We start from the raw sequence: 17,917 nt of genomic DNA on the forward strand, positions 1-17,917 counted from the left end.
TAATAGTTACATTCCAAAGGGACAAGATTGTATTTCATGAAAAGCCCCTCTCTCACCTCTGCTCCCTGGAAGCAACCACCACTAAGTTTTTTGTAAGTGATTATTCCAGAAGTTCGTTGTTGTTATTGTTGTGTACTGTTGAGTTGGCCCCCAACTTGGCTGACCCTCCAGCAGGTTTTCAGAGGCAGTTTAATCACCCAGGAGGAGACTGTCCATCTTTGCCCCATAGAGCAGTTGGTGGATTCGAACAGCATGCCTTCGGGTTGGTAGCGCAGCTCTTTACCACTAGGTCACCAGACCTCATTCCAGAAGTAGTCAAAGCATATTGACAGTTGTATTTAAATAGGTCCAGTTCTTGGAGAAGGACATCCTGCTCGGAAGGGTGGAGGGGCAGCGCAAGGGAGGAAGAGCCTGGAAGAGATGGATTGACACAGTGACTGGGGCGATGGGGGTTGATGAGTCGGAATCAGTGAGACTGGCTCAGGACAGGGCAGGCTTCAGAGCTGCTGGGCGTAGGGTCGCTATGGGTGGCAGGTGACTTGACAACACATAACAACAACAATACAAACATTTAATTATGTTGAGGAACCTGCTCTGGACAGTGGCTGGGCGTCCTCCCCTAGGACATCACCAGCCTCATGATTTCCATCTTCTTCCTCTGCTTTCCAGAGACCCCCAGAGAGTGTGCAGAGGGAAAGCACTGTCCTACAAGCAATAAAGGCCAAGGAGGAAGGAGCTGAGGACTGCTGACAGCCCAGAGCTGTGTCCAAGAGCTGCTACTTCTTCACGTGGACTCTGTCGGGCAGCCTACTCCCCGTGCCACCCACCATGGTCGTGCAGGACAGCATGGACACTGGAGACAAAAGAATGGGCGTGCAGCTAGAGCCCTTCCTGCACCAGGTTGGGGGGCACCTGAGCGTACTGCAGTACGACGAACACACCGTGTGCAAGCCTCTCATCTCGCAGGAGCAGAGGTTCTATGAGTCCCTTCCGCTGGCCATGAAGCGGTTCACTCCTCAGTACAAAGGTGAGTGTCCAGGTGTCAACCTACACATCAGAAGGGCTTATCCGCACATCCACCAGCCCCGGGTGTGTATGTGTGGTTGCCATGGAGACATGCCCCTCTCCCACCACAGAAGCTGAGTCTTAATTGCCCTCGCTCTGAACTCCTAAAGCCTCCAGGTCTAGCGCTGAATGTCATTTGGCTTTCCTGCAAACTAGTGCAGGCTGCCAGGCTTTGAGGAACGGAGAATGGAACAGAAGGACACCCCAGGCCCAGGCTGATGATGAGACTTCAGGTCTGTGCTGTGGAAGGTGTCATGGCCAGGTCACCTGACCATGGCTGGCAAACACAGGACAGATGGAGGGCACGTTAACCTCCCTCAAGAGGCCTAGCCAGGACATGGAGATGGGTTTTCCAGGCAGGAGGATAACTATGGAGGCCTCCAGACTCCAGTGCAAGCTGTTTCATCTACCTCCAACTTCCAATAAGTGAGGTTCACCAGGCTTGGCCGATGATTTTGTCAGGAGGCCAGGCCTGGAGATGGGACTAAGGCTCAAAGGAAAGGCCTTCTTTAAAGGATGTTAGAGTTCATGACTTTACACTCTGCCCTTACTGTCCAACTCTCTGTGGTGCAGGCAATGATATTATCTACTGGTTCTGTCAGGAACTCCATGAATAAGATAAGTGGAAATGACAGAGCTATCGCCATCATTATCTCTATCATCAATTCTCAAAGTGTGATGTGGGAGGAGCCAGAATCACTGGGGTGCCTGTGAGTGCTAAATGCAGGTTTCTAGGCCCTGTCCTGAACCTTCAGAATGAGAGCCCCAGCCGCAGGGCTGGGACTCTACTTGACATGCTGCAGATAGGGAGGCACCGGGCGGTCAAAGCCTCAAGGCCAGGGCCTTGCTTTCAGCACCGTTTCACACTTGCCTGAACTTCCGTCCCTCCTGCGTGGACCTCCTGAGATCAAGACAAGACCGATCAGCATCATACACAGGACCCCAGTTCACGTCCTTTCTCAAGAGATCGGGGATGGCCAGTCCGCTGCCTGGGCAGGCTTCCTCTGTCTCCCCTGGCTCTGCCGCCTCCCAGGGTTCTTCAGGTCCAGAGGCCTGGGGTTACCCAGTGGTTGAGGGTCACTGTTCATCTTGTCAAAGCACCCACTGGAACTAATGCCTGTCTTTTTGTGACTGAACACAACCCAGCAAAGGGATGGCAGGACCTTGCATGGGGTGGCCTCCTGCCAGCTGCATTTCACACTTGTTTGACACAGCAGCCGCAGGCAGCAGGCAACACAGGCAAGTCCGAGAGGCTGGGCTAGACTTCTGCCCTTGTCCCTGTTCTGGGCGCTCACCCATCAGGACTGTGCGAACTGGAGAAATCAATTTGAGGCAAGGTGTCATAACTAGCGCATCACAGCCTACAGGGAGGCTCCACCACCTGCCTTCAGGGCTTCCCACACACAGGATGTGATGTTTATAAGCCAGGAGGGAGGAAACTGGGACAGGGTCTTGCTGGCACCCTCAGGAATCCACACAGCCACACAGCTGACCACCAACCCTGCCTGTGGTCAGGGTGAGGCTGGAGTGATGCCCAAATGTGAGACTGTAATGGAGCAGAAGTGGAAATTCACTGACCAGAACATGGGACCATATAACAAAATGTGCACACTGAAGGAGACTAGAGAAGAGTCCAAGAACCAGGATCTTCTCATTTTTAGACACCTGGGGAGAGGCAGGCGGAGAGATATTGAGGTCAGGTTTTAGACAGGAACAGAAAAGGGTCCCCAAAGTGCTGTCAGGATGTGCTGTTTTGCCTAATAAATAATATCCTCAGCTAACCCTCAGTCCTCACTCCGTGTCAGACACCACAGTCAGCAGCTCCCACATACTAATTCACGGAGCCCTCACAGTGGCCCGTGGAGATTATCAGCCCCACCTCACAGATGAGGACACCGCAGTACAGGGCAGTCTCCTGCCTTGCCTGTTTTAGAGGTAGAACCAGGATTCAAACCCTGGAGTTTGGCTCCAGAGTCCGGACTCTTGGCCATGCAGGCTCTCCAGCTCCCAGCTACATGGTCATTTAGGAGATGGACTGCCAGGATGTCAGCGCTCAGGGGGTCACCTAGACCAACGAGGAAAGGGGTGTGATGTTCCCAGAGTCACCCAGCTAATAGCCTCAGGTCAGGGAGGTCTGAATACCCATAAGATTTCCAGGGGGGTCTGTCTTCTTTTCCCTCCACAATAGGACAGTTTGTGAAGGAGCTACGGCACATGATGGGGGACACCCTCTTCCTCCTTGCTGGCCTACTCTGTGATGGCATCAGGGAGAAGGCTGGGCAGGGTCTCGCCGTCCCATCGTCGGAATCTCTCCCTGGGCCTTTTTCAGAGCTCCTGGGGCCTGGCAGCATCTGAGGGCTGCAATCACTGTTTCCCCGTCTGCCGGGGCACATGAGGACATACCCCAAGGTCCAGCTTGTTAACAGTTGAGCCAGATTCATATTACAGACAGTGGCAAGTAGATGTTCTCGCAAGCTTAAAAATAAATGCATGACAGAATATTCACAGAGGCTCAGGAAGTGACTCCGCCAAACCGAAATTGCCGAGATGCTCCAGGCATGACAAGCACTCTTGTCTGGCTCCGAGGTTGGTTGGGTTTTGGGTTTTTTAGGGTTTTGTTTGGGTTCTTTATTTATTTTTTTTTATTAGGGTTTTTTTGTAAGGGAAGGTTGCTGGCAAGCTGACAGAGGGGCTCTGGCCAGGTTCCCACTCTGCCAGTGACAGTGAGTGCCTGTCCCCACAGCCCCCAGGACAGAGTAAACTGAAGGCCAGCCTGACTTGGTTAAAAGAATAACCAAGCCATTTGGATCCTGCTGATAAGTGGCTCTTGTCAAGAGCAGGTGACTGGAGATGATTTGCGGGCTGGTTTGCCCTCAGTCCCACGCAGCAGGTCTCGGGCTTTGGAGCAAAGGGCTAGGCTGAGCCACAGAGGGATGTGCATGTGAGAAAGGGCGAGGCAGACACAGGGACAGTCAGGCAGGAGAGAAGGCAGGAGCGCGAGCACAGAGTCTAGCTGCATAGCTCTGAAAATATGAGAAACAGAAATGACTTTTGCATTTTATTGGTTTGGGGTTACGTGCACCTCTGCTCTCCTGTATTTATTCAGACACTCAGACCCCAGATGGAGCCTGAAGATGTGGAGAAAGGTCACACCTCTTATCCCCCTAGGAAGGCCTCCTGGGCTTGGGGCACCCTGACACACTGATTTTGGGTGGGCCTGTTGCCATATCTTCATGCTAATTGCACAAGTAGAAAGGCCACAGGCCTCAACACTAAAGATGTGGACAGGCCCTGCCCTTGGGAAACATACTTTCTGGCCTCCTGGGGCAGCTAGGAGGCCTTTGAGCTCCCCCAAAGACATGCTCACAAGGCCAGTGCACTCTCCCCTTTCTGGACCTATGAGGATATGATCTGGGATCTAGTTTTGGTTTCTAGAAGATCAGTCCTCCTCCTTGAAACAAGCCAGCAACTGTCCTGACAGAGGAAACAACTAAAACTATAAACATCTTGTCCTTGAGTTCTTGAAGTTCCCAGTACTCTGTGCTGATGACCCTTTGATGGGGTGGGGAATTGTGGCTTCTCTGTTCTCTTCCATGGAACAAAGTGATCCAGCACAAATGTGACTGGGGATGCAGCAAGAGTGTTCCCCACCTACCTTCAGGGTAAACACAAGCATGACACCAGACCTTCACCTAGTCCTTGGTCAAAGGTTCCCTGTAACAAACAGCTTGTTCCTCTTTATATCCATGTCTGGTGTGGCCCTCTTGCCAACTGAGTAGCCCTGGGCAAGTTATCTAATCTCTGAGTCTCAGTGTCCACAGACAACTGTCTTATGGGCTTCTTGTAACTTAGAAGTAACAAATGAAAGATACCTAGAACAGAGTTGTTGTATATTAGGCTTAAGAGACCTGATAGTTACTATGATGATTATTTCCCGGACCTGCTGTAACCAAAGAGCCGTAACGGGACAGACTTAGGGATGAAAGCCAATAAGCCAATGTTCGAGTAAACGGTAAAATGCCAGGCTGGTGTAGAGCACTGCTGTATTTATCCTTATTACTTCACAAAGCAGAGGAGCCTGGGGTGGGGTGAGTAAAAGTGGAGGGGTTTTTTTTTGAGGTTTTTTGTTTTTTTAGGAGCCAGGAGAGCTATGAATGTCATGCTCAGGTTGCAAAACTAGGGTGCTGGGAATCTGAGACGACAGGCCTGGCCCAGGGAGACCGCTGAGCAAGGCCCTGCTGGATCACAGAGCAGCTTGCCGAATTACAGTAGTTGGTAGTGCTGTCAAGACAATTCCAACTTAGAGTGAACCTTACGTACCACAAATCCACACTCCGCCCAACCCTGTGCCATCCTCACAATCTCTGCTGTGTGTTAAGCTTACCGCTGCAGTCATTTTATCAGTCCAGCTCGTCTTCTCTTTCGCTGGCCCTCTACTTTTCCAAGCGTGATGTCCTGTCCTACACACCAAGAGGGTCTGAGATAAAAGTTTCACCCTCACCACCCTTGCCTGCTGAATTACAATGCAGCCCCCGAAATGAGTGTCTGCCTGGACCAGCCTGGACAGAGACACGTGGAGAGACATCAGCTGCCTTCCCTGCTTGTTCAGTAGCAGTGACAGCTTGCTCTGAGAAGGTGACCACAGTGGTCACCTCAGAGACTTCAAGGCCGATCTGAAAATGTTGCTAAGGATGGGGGCTCTATGACATCTAGGTGAAAAGAGAAGAGAAAGAGCTTAAGAGAACATGGTCATTTGCAGCCCTGTCCTGCAAGACAGGAATGGAGCATTCCAAAGGATAAAACTGAAGAAAGTTCAAACGGACCATTTACAGAAGTGTATGCAGGATGAGAAGAATGGGAATCTCAGAACACTTGATCGTTCTAATGCGAAACTTATACTTGGACCAGGAGGCAGTCGTCAGAACAGAGCAAGGGAACACTGCATGGTTCAAAATTGGGAAGGGCGTACACCAGGCATGCATCCTATCTCCATACCTTTCCAACCTATATGCAGAACAGATTATCCAGGAGGCTGGGCTCTATGAGGAGAAATGTGGGGTCAAGATTGGTGGACGATTTATCAACAATCTGCGTTATGCGGATGACACAACCCTGCTTGCTGAAACTGAAGAGGATCTGAAGCACCTGCTGCAGAGTGTCAAGGACTGCAGCCTACAATATGGACAGAGGTTCAATGCCAAGAAGACAAAGATTCTCACCACTGGACCAATTGGAAGCATCAGGATGGATGGTGAAGAGATTGAGATTGTACACAGCTTTAGTTTGCTTGGCTCCATAGTCAACAGTCTTGGCACCAGCAGCCAGGAAATTAAAAGGCGCATTGCCATGGGAAAGTCTGCTGTTAGGGACCTCTCCAAAGTACTGAAGAGCAATTGTGTCTCTCTGGAGACTAAGGTGCGTCTGATACAGGCTTTGGTCTTCCCAATCACTTGTTATGCATCAGAGAGTTGGACAATGACCAAGGAGGACAGAAGGAGAATTGATGCCTTTGAGCTGTGGTGCTGGAGAAGAGTATTGAGAATACCATGGACTGCTAGGAAAACAAACAGATTTGTCCTGGAAAGGGTTAAACCGGGTGGCTCCTTGGAGGCAAGGATTCTGAGGCTCTGTCTAACATACTTTGGACATGTTGTGAGGAGAGACCGGTCCTTAGAGAGGGACATCATGCTTGGGAGGGTGGAGGGACAGCACAGGAGAGGAAGGCCCTCTATGAGGTGGATTGATTCAGTGACTGGGATAATTGGGATGGGAGTGTCGGAGACAGTGCGATTGGCACAGGACAGAGCGGAGTTTAGGGCTGTTGTACATAGGGTCGCTATGAGTCTCAGGCGACTTGACGGCACATAACAACAACAACAACAACATGCAGGATTAAGGGAGCATGGGGTGGTATGGACACAGGGACTAGTGACTTAGGGGTGGAAGCTGTCACTACCTGTAGGCCTGAGCCCATCTCCAGGCATAGCCAGTACTACCACGAACAGGGAAGAAGCAGTGAATACAGACCCCAAGCTTTCTCCTCTCAGTGTCCCATTTCTGCTAGTGCCTCCCATTGGCCAAACTCACTGGGACAGCAGAAAGCAAGAAGATCCACTGGTATACTGCGTAGGATCAGCCTTTCAGACATAGAGCAAGGTGGAGAGATTTTGGATCGGATGGGAGAGGAAACAAACAATATTCACAGCATCAGCTACAGAGCAAAAAGGGACACATCCTTTAGAGACAAGAGTTCTCACAAAACCATCTGTATGGCTGTCTCCTGAACCACCGCAAAGAATATCATTCTGCTCCTGGAGAACTCTGAAAGGCTGGACATCCACTAGGTGCTATACCTCATGGAGGAAGGCCTAGGCTCTGCCACCAGAGGAAAGAGTCTAGGAAGAAGTGGCCACAGAAGCATTAGTGTAGTTGTCAGAGCTAATTACCAACCTGCCCAAGATCCTGGAAAAGACCAATTAGCACGTGTTAAATGGGTTTCTGTGCACTCTCCACTTTCACAAGCAGTGACTGGAATAGGATGTTGTGCCTTGATTACAAACACTGATGGTCAGCAAGGAACATCAGCTGGGGAAATCTCACACGTCTTAGCTTCATATCCAAGAACAATCTTCCGCTGATGCTTCTATCCTATGGAAATGACCAAATATAAAGTCAGACACAGGGAGGAGGTAAATGAAGGGCCAACTGGGAGGCCTAAGCCCCAGAGGCTATTTACAGAAGATTCCCTGGAAGAAGCTGGCTAGCAAAGAAGAATGGAGTGGGGAGAAAGGACAGTGGGGGTAGCAAAGGAGAAAGGCACTGGGTGCCAACTGATTGCCACTCCACAAGAACATGCCCCATTCCTCCTGCCTTGGCCCTAACCAGCGCACCAGACCCAGGCCCTCCTCACAGAAGACCAGCAGTCCCAATGTTCCCAGTTGGATGGGCTATGGTGGGCCTGGGATGGTGTGACTGCATAGAGGACCTGAAATGCAGGAATGCTTTGGGCTGGCGTTGTTTGAAACATAAAGGGACCTATGTCAATATTAGCCTGAGGCTATTTTCTGTGACCTATGAGTTGGCTCTGGGTTCATTCTGGAACAGGACTGGGTTCAGGTTAAACCAGGCCAGCCGCCATCACTCTTCCTGGAGAGAGGAACTCTGGGGGGTGGGAGGGAAGGAGGTTTGGTATGGTCATTAAACTACAGTTCACAATGACATCACCAATGTCACTTGAGGTGACCTTTCCCCTCCCTGCCCCTCATGTTTTGCAGGCACCATTACAGTGCACCTCCAGAGAGACAGCAGGGGCTGCCTCAGCCTGGTTGCCAACCCACTCAAGGAGAATCAGGGGGCCTTCAAGGTCTCCACCGAGTCGGCCGCAGTGGCGATTTGGCAGACGTTCCAGAAGACTACAGGGAGCATCACTAGCGGTGCCCACGCCCTCACCAAGTGGCAGCACACCCAGCTGGCACACTCATTCAAGGAGAGGTGAGGACCCTGCAGCAGGCTGACAGGGTCCGGAGGCTCCCACCTGCACCCCAGGCTGGCAGCTGGCTCCCCCGTTAGGGCTCCAGCTGGGAAAATGAGAAATTCAGACGCGGGGTCTGTCTAGAATAACTAATGTGACCCGAGAAAAGAATGCATTTTCTTTTATGCCCCTTCTAGAGGGAGAGATTACAACGAATTTTATCTCCAAAGTTGATGTGAAGGCAGTATGCTATACAGAGTGGGTATTTGGCACATATTTGTCTAATTAAATACCTGTTTCACTGAGACCATGAAGTATCTCTGAGAGGAGGGGGATGTGCAGAGCAGGGATGTTAGAACAGTTTCTATAAAGAGAAAGTGGGGCTGGCTTCCCTCAGAAGTGGTCCCTCTGCTCTGCCTTTGGGACAGGCCCGGGAGAGGCTATCCAGGGAGAGGCACAGGGATCCGAGGTCCGTGGAGAGGTCGCCAAAAACACCGCAAAAGCGAGCTGACCTTTCTCAAACAGAAAGGCCTCCCTGGGGACTTTTAAAACATTTATGGGAAACAAAAAGGAGTTAATACAATGAAAATACCTCCCTTCCCTAAGGAACGCAGCAGATCTAATTAAGCCTCTTGGCTCCACTTCAGGAAGCGGGTACACTATCTCCATTTCACAGATGGGGAAGCCAAGCTGCAGAGGAGGGCAGGCATGGGGCAGTGGACAAAGGCGCAGGGAGCCCCCCCACCCCGCGCCCACGCCCACTGTGGCATTCTGAGACTTCCAAGAGATGGTAGGGTCCACTGGCCCACAAGACCCTCCCTGCAGTCCTCTGCAGGAGGTGGAGGACTTGTTCTATTTCACCAGTGAAGGTACTGAGGTGCAGAGAAGGTGGCGGCGTGCCACAATAACAAAGCCTAGAATTCAGGTCTTCTGAATCCAAGGGGTAACAGGGTGGGTAGGCAGCTGTCTCCAAACTGAGCTGCCTCAAGTATGAATTCATCTCGGACACTTGAAAGTGAATGTAAACTACCTCAGCCCTCTATGAGGGTGACCCACCTTCATAAATGATTCTCGAGTTCGGAGAAATCCCCCATAGGGTTCCCATGTGGTCTGCCAGGCTCCAAGGACATGAACTGGGTGGGAAAGGACTTCCAGCCAGGCATCTGTGGGCACCTTGGCAAAAGCCATCTGGAGCCCAGTCATCCGGGGCAGCCTGTGTCAGAACCCAGCACAGAGGAGGCTACAGCTTCCCTAATGTGCCTTGTGTTTCCCTCACCAGCCCGGCCAAGGCACTTCTGAGGTCTGAGTTCCATTTCAGTGCCAAAGTTTCCTCACTGGTGGAAGAAGCCAGTGGGAAGCAGGCTGAGAAGAGGAGCTTCAACCCGTGGGGCCTGCACTGCCACCAGGCACATCTGACGCGCCTGTGCTCTGAGTACCCGGAGAACAAACGCCACCGTATCCTTGCATGAGGAGCAAGAAGGGGAAGGGCAGGGGACAAAGAAGGAGAGAAAAGAGGACAAATGGAGAGAAGCACAGACACACACATCCACCCACCAACCCACTCACTCACACACAGAGCTGCAGCAGGAGGAGACAGGGAGAGAGAGAGATGTGAGGGAGAATTTGAAGGCACAAGCCCTCAAACCCGAAGCCTAAAAGAAATCAGTTCCCTCTCCCTAAAGAAAAGTCAGTGTATGGACAACAGAATGAGAAATTAGGCTGAATACAGTACCCTGAATAGGGCCATTGGCTGGACCTCTGTCATCACGGCAGTGAGACTGGGCTGGGCATTTCTCTGGGTACACAGGGATGACTGCTGCCACCCTGTCTGTGGATGGCAGAGGCTCGGAGGTCTCACTGGGTCCCCCACCTCAACATCCCTTCCATCCAAACTCTTCCTTCTGGCATCTTCTCAAAAGGGTGGTTCTTCCTTAGAGAAGCTCCCATAGCGGGGCCTCTCAAGGGATGTGGAATCCCATTGGGCTGCCATGGTCCCCGTGAGCAAATACAGGCTTGAAATACCCTTTCATCACTGCTGGCTCTTCCTGCAAATGGGTGGCTGGTTTCACAGTATTTACGAAAACACATCTGCAACCGTAATCCCTAAGAAGCTTTTGCAGGATAATTACTCTGCCGAAATTAATATTCCTGCAACTCATCTCTGAAACTAACATCAAGCCACTTCTCCCAAAAGGTATTGGCCCATTCAGTGACTTGAGGTTTTAGCCTTATGATTTTCTGCCATAAAATGTAAATTGGGCATAGTCTGTCAGGGATTTCATGCCTACTTTTAAATTCTACCTAAGAGCAAAAAGGAAAAGGTAGAGGGGGGGAGACCCTGTATACTCATAAAGTCCCCATAAATAAATGGACTTATTAAAGCAGCCTACAAAGTTAGTATGTTGTGTTCTTATTAGCAGCAATGGGCTTGTCTATAATGGAAGCAACGAGGGAGAAGGGAGGATGCTCAGAGCTGGGAATTTCCAGGAAGCTTCTGAGGCATGCTGGCCTCCTGGGGGCAGTGGCCTTTATGTCCCTGGAGCCCTCCTTGACTTAGCATGACAAGGGTTCTTGCTGCTGGAAAATGTGGTGTCACAGTACAAGCATCCCTGCATCCTGGACCTGAAGATGGGGACGCGGCAGCATGGAGACGATGCGTCAGAGGAGAAGAAGGCCCGCCACATGAGGAAGTGTGCACAGAGTACCTCCGCCTGCCTGGGTGTGCGCATCTGCGGCATGCAGGTGGGTGGCAGGGGGCCACAGGGAGGGTGGCGTGTCCACGGGGGAGGGGGGAGGCACGTGTGTCTCCACCTGGCACCACTGCCCCCTACCTATCTTTCACATTAGTTAGAGGAACAGCAGTGGAGAGGGTCAGGCACTGCTATGTCAACAAGAAAATGCTATTCTGGAATATGCTACAGTAGAGTTAAGAGCAGGATAAACTAGTACCGGATGCTGTCAAATCGATCCCAACTCACAAGATCCCATGTGTTCCTGAGCAGAACTGTGCTCACCAGGGTTCCCAAGGCTGATTTAGAGATGAAGTAGATACCCAGGACTTTCTTCTGAGGCACTTCTGAAGGTGTTCTAAACTTTTCCTTTAGCAGCCAAGCACATTAACTGCTTGCATCACCTAGGAACGAACCCTTTAGGATAAAGAAATAAAAAACTCCACTGTCATTCAGTCACTTTTGACTCATGGAGACCTTACCAATTACAAAATAGGACTGAGCTCTGCAGGATTTTCTTGGCTACCGCCTTTACAGGAGCAGAGCACCAGGCCTTTCTTCCTTGGCACCACTAGGTGGTTCCAACCACAAACCCTTCAGTTAGCAGCCGAGTGGTGTAGAAAATCCACCATTTTCCAACTCTGCCTTGGTCTCTGGCAGCTGAAACTTCCCACAGTGGCCGCAGGGGTCCTGTCCATGTTGAGAGTAGCCCTTTGATGACAGTGTGTGAGCTGACGTTGGGGAGAGAATGAAGAGAAACAGCTGCTCTATGCATGCCAGGAATTCTGCTTTCCCATTCAAGAGAAAGAGAAAGCTGAAGCCTCTTCTCAGAGGCCATAAGGCAGCTTTGCTCTTTGAATTCTTATTAGCCATTCCCCCTTCCTAGTCTACCTTTTTCTGCTGATTTTTTGCTACTTGATCTGGTTAACAAAGTGGGAAGGCTGTTATCTGCTAAATTCAATCAGAGGAGCGGTTAACTTTTCCATTGCTCAGATTCCATGCTTCATTTTTTGCTGCTCCAATGTGGCTTATAGCAGGGGCTGCAGGAGAATGGGAGGAAATAAACTTTCTCCACTCACTCACTCTTATAGGCTTGTCTACTGAAAAGCAAAACCAGACACCGTTTTGATGGTAAATGTTATAGCTTTCCTTAATTGAAACTGCCACCCCTTGAAGCTGGAAGTGGAGTCTATAAATTTGTTGCACAGATGTCCCTTGCAAGGCTTGGAATACAGTCCTCAAGAGATTGGAGTGTGATGATTTGTAGGGTAAATCTCTTTCTGGATTTCAACCTTCTGAAATTGATCTGATTTATTTAGAAAGTGAGGCCTGTCCTGTATTTATGACAGCTAATTTAGCAGCCAATCTCTAGCCCTCCAAAGATAACACCGAGTCTATCATATCGTGCTGGTTCTCTCCAACATTGGCTCTCTGTAAACATATCATGTAATCTGGAGGACCTAAGGAGCTGTCTGGCCAGGTACATGCAGCCCTGGCCAGGTGTGCCAGGTCGAGGTGTGCCAAGTCACTCTCTAGCCATGCCTGCTGCTGGCCTTGGTTCAGCTTCTACTGCTGCCTGTGACACTAGAATGAAACCGGGGTAGCTGCCACTGTCCCCCCATGAGCATCTCTCTTCCATCTGCTCCTTCCTACTAGCCAAGACATGACAAGGGAAAGTGCCAGGGAAGGGAGCCGCCAGCACCATAGGACCGTGAGCTTTCCGCTTCCACCCTAGCCCCCTCAGCTACGTGAGGCTGCCTGGAAACTCTATCCATGTCTGATTCAGTCTTTTTATCTTCACATTATTCACCCCACTCCACCTCCAAGAGCCATTACTGTTTCCTTCAAATCTGCAGAGAAAGGACTTTGTAAACTTTGTTGGGGAAAATTTAATCTAGTTGGCTTTCCAAGGCCATTGGCTGTGATTTCAGATTCCTACTGAAGCTTTCTAGCTCGGGTTTGCTAATATTTGAATTTAAGAGGGCCAGTCGCCAGGTTTTAAATCATGATTTGGAGGCTGACATTGGAAATTCACAAGCGAGGCGCTCCAAGTCTTGTTCTCGTGGGTGGAGGGTCACCTCTGCAAGGTGAAGGATCTGGAGACCTTGGGTTACTATTAAAGACTTGCACAGAAAGCATTTTAAAACAGAAGAGCAACATTGGTGCTTGATGGAACATCGTCCTGCCATTCATTCCAACACTCCAGCCCTACGTCTCCTGGAGATCTGTTTACACATTAAGTTAGCTTGTGACGCTGCAGCCAGAGCAGATGCGAGGTGGCTTGCTGCTGCTGCTGCTGTTGCTGCTTATTAAATTTGCAATTGTTCACATTTTTCTCTTTCTTCTTTTTAATGCAAGGTTTATCAAACAGATAAGCAGCACTTTCTCTGCAAAGACAAATACTACGGAAGGAAGCTCTCAGTCGAGGGGTTCAGGCAGACCCTCCATCAGTTCCTGCACGACGGGGCCCGCCTCCGCACAGAGCTTCTGGAGCCCATTCTGCGCCAGCTCCAGGCCCTCCTCTTGGTCATCAGGAGCCAGAGCTCATACCGCTTCTACTCCAGCTCTCTCCTCATCATCTACGATGGGCAGGAACCCCTCAAAAAAGTCCCAAGTGGCCTGCATCAAGAGGCCCCGCAGACAGACCATGATTGCTCCCCTGGAAACCTCGCTAAAGTTGACATCAGGATGATCGACTTTGCCCACACAACGTACAAGGGCTCCTGGAATGAGCTCACCACCTACGATGGACCAGATCCTGGCTTTATTTTTGGCCTGGAAAACCTCATCCAGATCTTGCAGGACATCCAAGAAGGCGCATGAGAATCACTGGGCGCACATGGATTTTTCTAGGGTACAGATCTCAAAGGGGACCTATTGGTAGAAAGGGTCGTCTAGACGCCGCTCAGCTCGAATTATCCTATCTACCTTCAAAAGCCATTTCCAAATATGGCAGACTATATGAACAACAGCTAAAGAAACCAGTTCTGGTGGTAATTCCTCTTACCCTGGCACCTTGTAGCATGGATAATTTGGTATGAAGTTGTGCCATTTTCAATAACACTGAAGAGTGTCGTTTGAGTCAGAGGCTAGTACTACAATGACATTCAAGAGTATTTGCATCTCAAAATGCTGTCTTGTCATGCTGCAGTCCTTACAAGCTGGGAGGCAAAAAAAAATTTATTTGAAGAAGCCTTGATGCTCATGGGTTTTCTGTTCACACAGGCAGCCTGCTCCAAGGGCAGGCAGAGCTAACAGAATGGATGCTTCTTATCTTCCTGAGAGGCGTTTTAGGTGGGGCAGGACAAACTGGGACAAATTAGACTGCCTCACCTTGCTTTGAATCTAGATTCGGAATGGACATGGACACTCTCACACCCCAGCCCTGACAAATCGAGACCTCAGGTTCTCTATCTGGCCTGGAGAAAGGGCTTCTCCTTCCAGACTTCTGGGGGCCTCTTGGAAGCGCTTCTGTCAGATTCTGACCAGAGAGAGGCTTCCAACATGAAAAGGCAGCTTCTGGTGGGGGTGGAATGCACACTGGAGGAATCACTAGAGTTAAGCCACATTCTTTGTTTCTATTTCTTTATTTTGGGGTAGGGCCTGCGGGGGGGGGGGGGTAGTCACGGAAAGGAGGCCTGAAGGACCGAGGAATCCAGGAGCAATGTTTACAATACTGGTGGACAAGTGTAAATACAGAACAAAGAGCAAACAGTTCTAATTAATTCCTTCTTCTGCAGTGTGGAAACCTATTACAATGCCCTTGAGTCAGGCACTGAAATACGTTACCCAATTAGGGAAATAAATTTGTTAATAAAATTGCTCAGGTCACCAGTGATTACTTGGTGCACCTTATTACCCTTTCTGTTTGTTTATTCTCACCATCACACTGTATGGTGGTTTGAATTTATGGGTGACTAGAGTATAAGACAAGAACAGTTCGCCAATTTCCTGCAGTCCTTTGGGAAACCTAGGTGGGGAATGGTGGCTAATAAAATATTTGCATGTATCTGCAAGGCAGATCGGCACAAGACTTGAGAAGCACGAGATCCTTTCATGTGAACCTTATAAAATGCAAGATTAAACAACAATTTTTAGATTCTCAGGGGTAATTACCATCAACTTTCCAAAATCCACACTACCAGAAGCAAAGAGTGGCCTGGATAATAGGAAAAAACCCTCACTTTTGTTTCAGTTTTTAATACATTATATGGATTTGAAAGCAGGTTAACCTGCCTAATTATGTTTGGCCTGAGTAATGATGTGATTAATGTGCATCCTCTGTGTCTATGGTGAAAGAGGTGAGTCAAAGCATGCTGAGTGGCAAAAGGGACTTCGGCTAAAACATATTATTTGCTAATGACAAAAAGGAAACCTAATTATTGTTTGTCCTGGGCCACATCCTTGCTTGAGAAGTTAATACCACAAAACCAAGTCCAAAGTCGCCTTGCTTGGCTTCTGATTCCGCATAGCCCTGCATCTTCTGGTATGTGCTTGAGGATGGGAAGGAGGTAATGAGCAGGAATTTAAGTCTTTGGGGGCTGGTCCATTCAATTCATTAACTATGCCAAAACTGCTCTCCCCCTGATGTGCTGTGCACTGAATTATGTCCTGTTGTAAGTGTTAGCATCTATGCCAGTGGTTATAATCCCTTTTAGGAATGGGTTGTCTTTGTTATGCTAATGAGGCAGGATTAGTGTAGGGTATATCATGACTCAACCTCTTCTGAGATATAAAAGAAAGTAAACCAGCAAGCAGAGCAGAGACAGGGAAGACACATTTCAAGTCACATGAAGATCATCTGAACAGACACTCAGAAGGGACAGGAACTTTCCTCCAGAGCCAACAGAGAGTTTTCCCCTAAACCAGGCACCCTGAATCTATACTTCTAAGCTTCCTAAACTGTGAGAAAACACATTTCTGTTTGTTAAAGCCATCTCTTGTGGTACTCTGCTACAGCAGCATGAGATACCTAGGGCAGGCTGTCTGTCCACACAAAGAGACCTCCAACCACCATTCCTTTACCCCACGACGCCCTCCAGGTATAAATAAGATCTTCTTCCACTTCTCCAGTCATCTGAACTCCTGCCTAAGTTCCCAACTCCTCCAGAAGAGGTCTCTGCCAAAATATAATTTGTTGTAAAGAAAGAGACAAAGCTGACCACTGGCGTTAGATCATTTTTATATAGGAGGAATGCTGGACTCAGTTAAGTCTAGACTCTTATGCACAGCTCAGCAGATAGAGAAAGACAACTGAGTAAGCCCATTCCCCTACTTCCACCCGCAAGTGTTCAGGACCTAGGAAGAGGGAGAAGAAAGGTATGGAAAAAAAAGAAAAGTGTGGGGTACACATGTCTCTATTCCAATCTTCACTTGAAAATGGCCAAGAGTGAGAGATCTTGAGATAATTTTTAAATCATTACATGTATACTGCTAACTGTGGAGCAAAAATCAGCTCTTGGGGAGCTTCTAGTTAAGGTGGCAAGAACAACACCCATGAACTGACAACAAACAGTACAAGACAGAGGACGAAACAGATGATCAGGCCTACAGTTTAAAGTGACAAAGGAGGCTGAGAGCAGACATGTCACAAAAACTGCTAGAGGTGGAGAGAGTCTGGAGGGATGATGACAGGAGTGAGGAAGGGGTTTGGGGCTTGGTTTCAGGGAAGGAAAAGAAGGAGTAAAAAGAAGGAAAAGTCCAACATGCTCATGAGTCTGTGAAGAGATTAACCCACTAAGAATAGGGATTCTGTGGTGAGCAGTGACAGCGAAGAGGAGAAACAGAATAAGGCCAGATGGTGGGATTACTTGAGAAGCGGGCTGCATAGTTCATTCATTTGGTTTTTTATATCATGAACCTGTTCGTTCTTTCTTTTTGTTTTCTTTCCTCCCTTCCATCTATCCATCCAACAAATAGTTACCAAGGCCTGGAACATATGACACAGGGCTAAACCTGTACAATAAACAAGGGAAGTGTCAAGACAGTGTCACTATCCTAAAGAACCTTTTAATTTAACAAGACAGTAAACTCCCTCATATGAAAATATCATGAGTATTTTACCAGGTAATGAGGGCCATATGCTCACCTGTACAAAGCTCTAGCCATGGGTGCAGAAGGTCTGGAGGCCCATTGCTACAGGGGGTGATCACAGAGGTGATGCTGAGCTGTCACCATAAAAACAAGTAAAGTCCAGAGAATAGTTTAAAAGTATTCTATTTTAGGGCATTATGTTTATCATAAGAGTACGGAATGAGGGTTGCAGAGTGGATTATATTTGGGGTGGGGGTGGGGGTGGGGGGTGTGCAGGGGGGATTGTGTACCAATGAAGGAGTTTTTCTTTTGCTTTTCACGGAGAGGAGAGAACGGGGGGCGGGGTGTGGAGGGGAGAAAAGTGCAACAAAGAATGAATGGAATTCCAAAATCTTTGTAGATGTTCATTGAAATAAAAAAAAAAAATTAAAAACACACTGCCGTAGTGGTAAAGACAGCATGGTACTGGTACAATGACAGACACATAGATCAATGGAATCGAATTGAGAATCCAGAGATCAACATCTATCTATGGTCAACTGATCTTTGACAAGGAGATGAAATCAGTGAAGTGGGGGAACGACAGCCTTTTTAACAAATGGTGTTGGCAAAATTGGAA

The 17,917-nt window shown here is 49.0% G+C and overlaps 1 protein-coding gene across 1 annotated transcript; it reads left to right on the forward strand.

The window, feature by feature from the left end:
* Positions 1–828: 828 nt before the first annotated feature.
* IP6K3 (inositol hexakisphosphate kinase 3) lies at positions 829–14,088 on the forward strand. Its single transcript, XM_006882189.1, has 5 exons — positions 829–1,027; positions 8,340–8,556; positions 9,816–9,991; positions 11,103–11,278; positions 13,624–14,088. Exons 1-5 carry the CDS (start codon positions 829–831, stop codon positions 14,086–14,088), a joined length of 1,233 nt encoding a protein of 410 aa, XP_006882251.1.
* The last annotated feature ends 3,829 nt before the right edge of the window (positions 14,089–17,917 follow it).

Source organism: Elephantulus edwardii, unplaced genomic scaffold (genome assembly GCF_000299155.1).
Source record: "Elephantulus edwardii isolate Elephantulus edwardi_28Jun2011 unplaced genomic scaffold, EleEdw1.0 scaffold00017, whole genome shotgun sequence".
Classification (NCBI taxonomy): domain Eukaryota; kingdom Metazoa; phylum Chordata; class Mammalia; order Macroscelidea; family Macroscelididae; genus Elephantulus; species Elephantulus edwardii.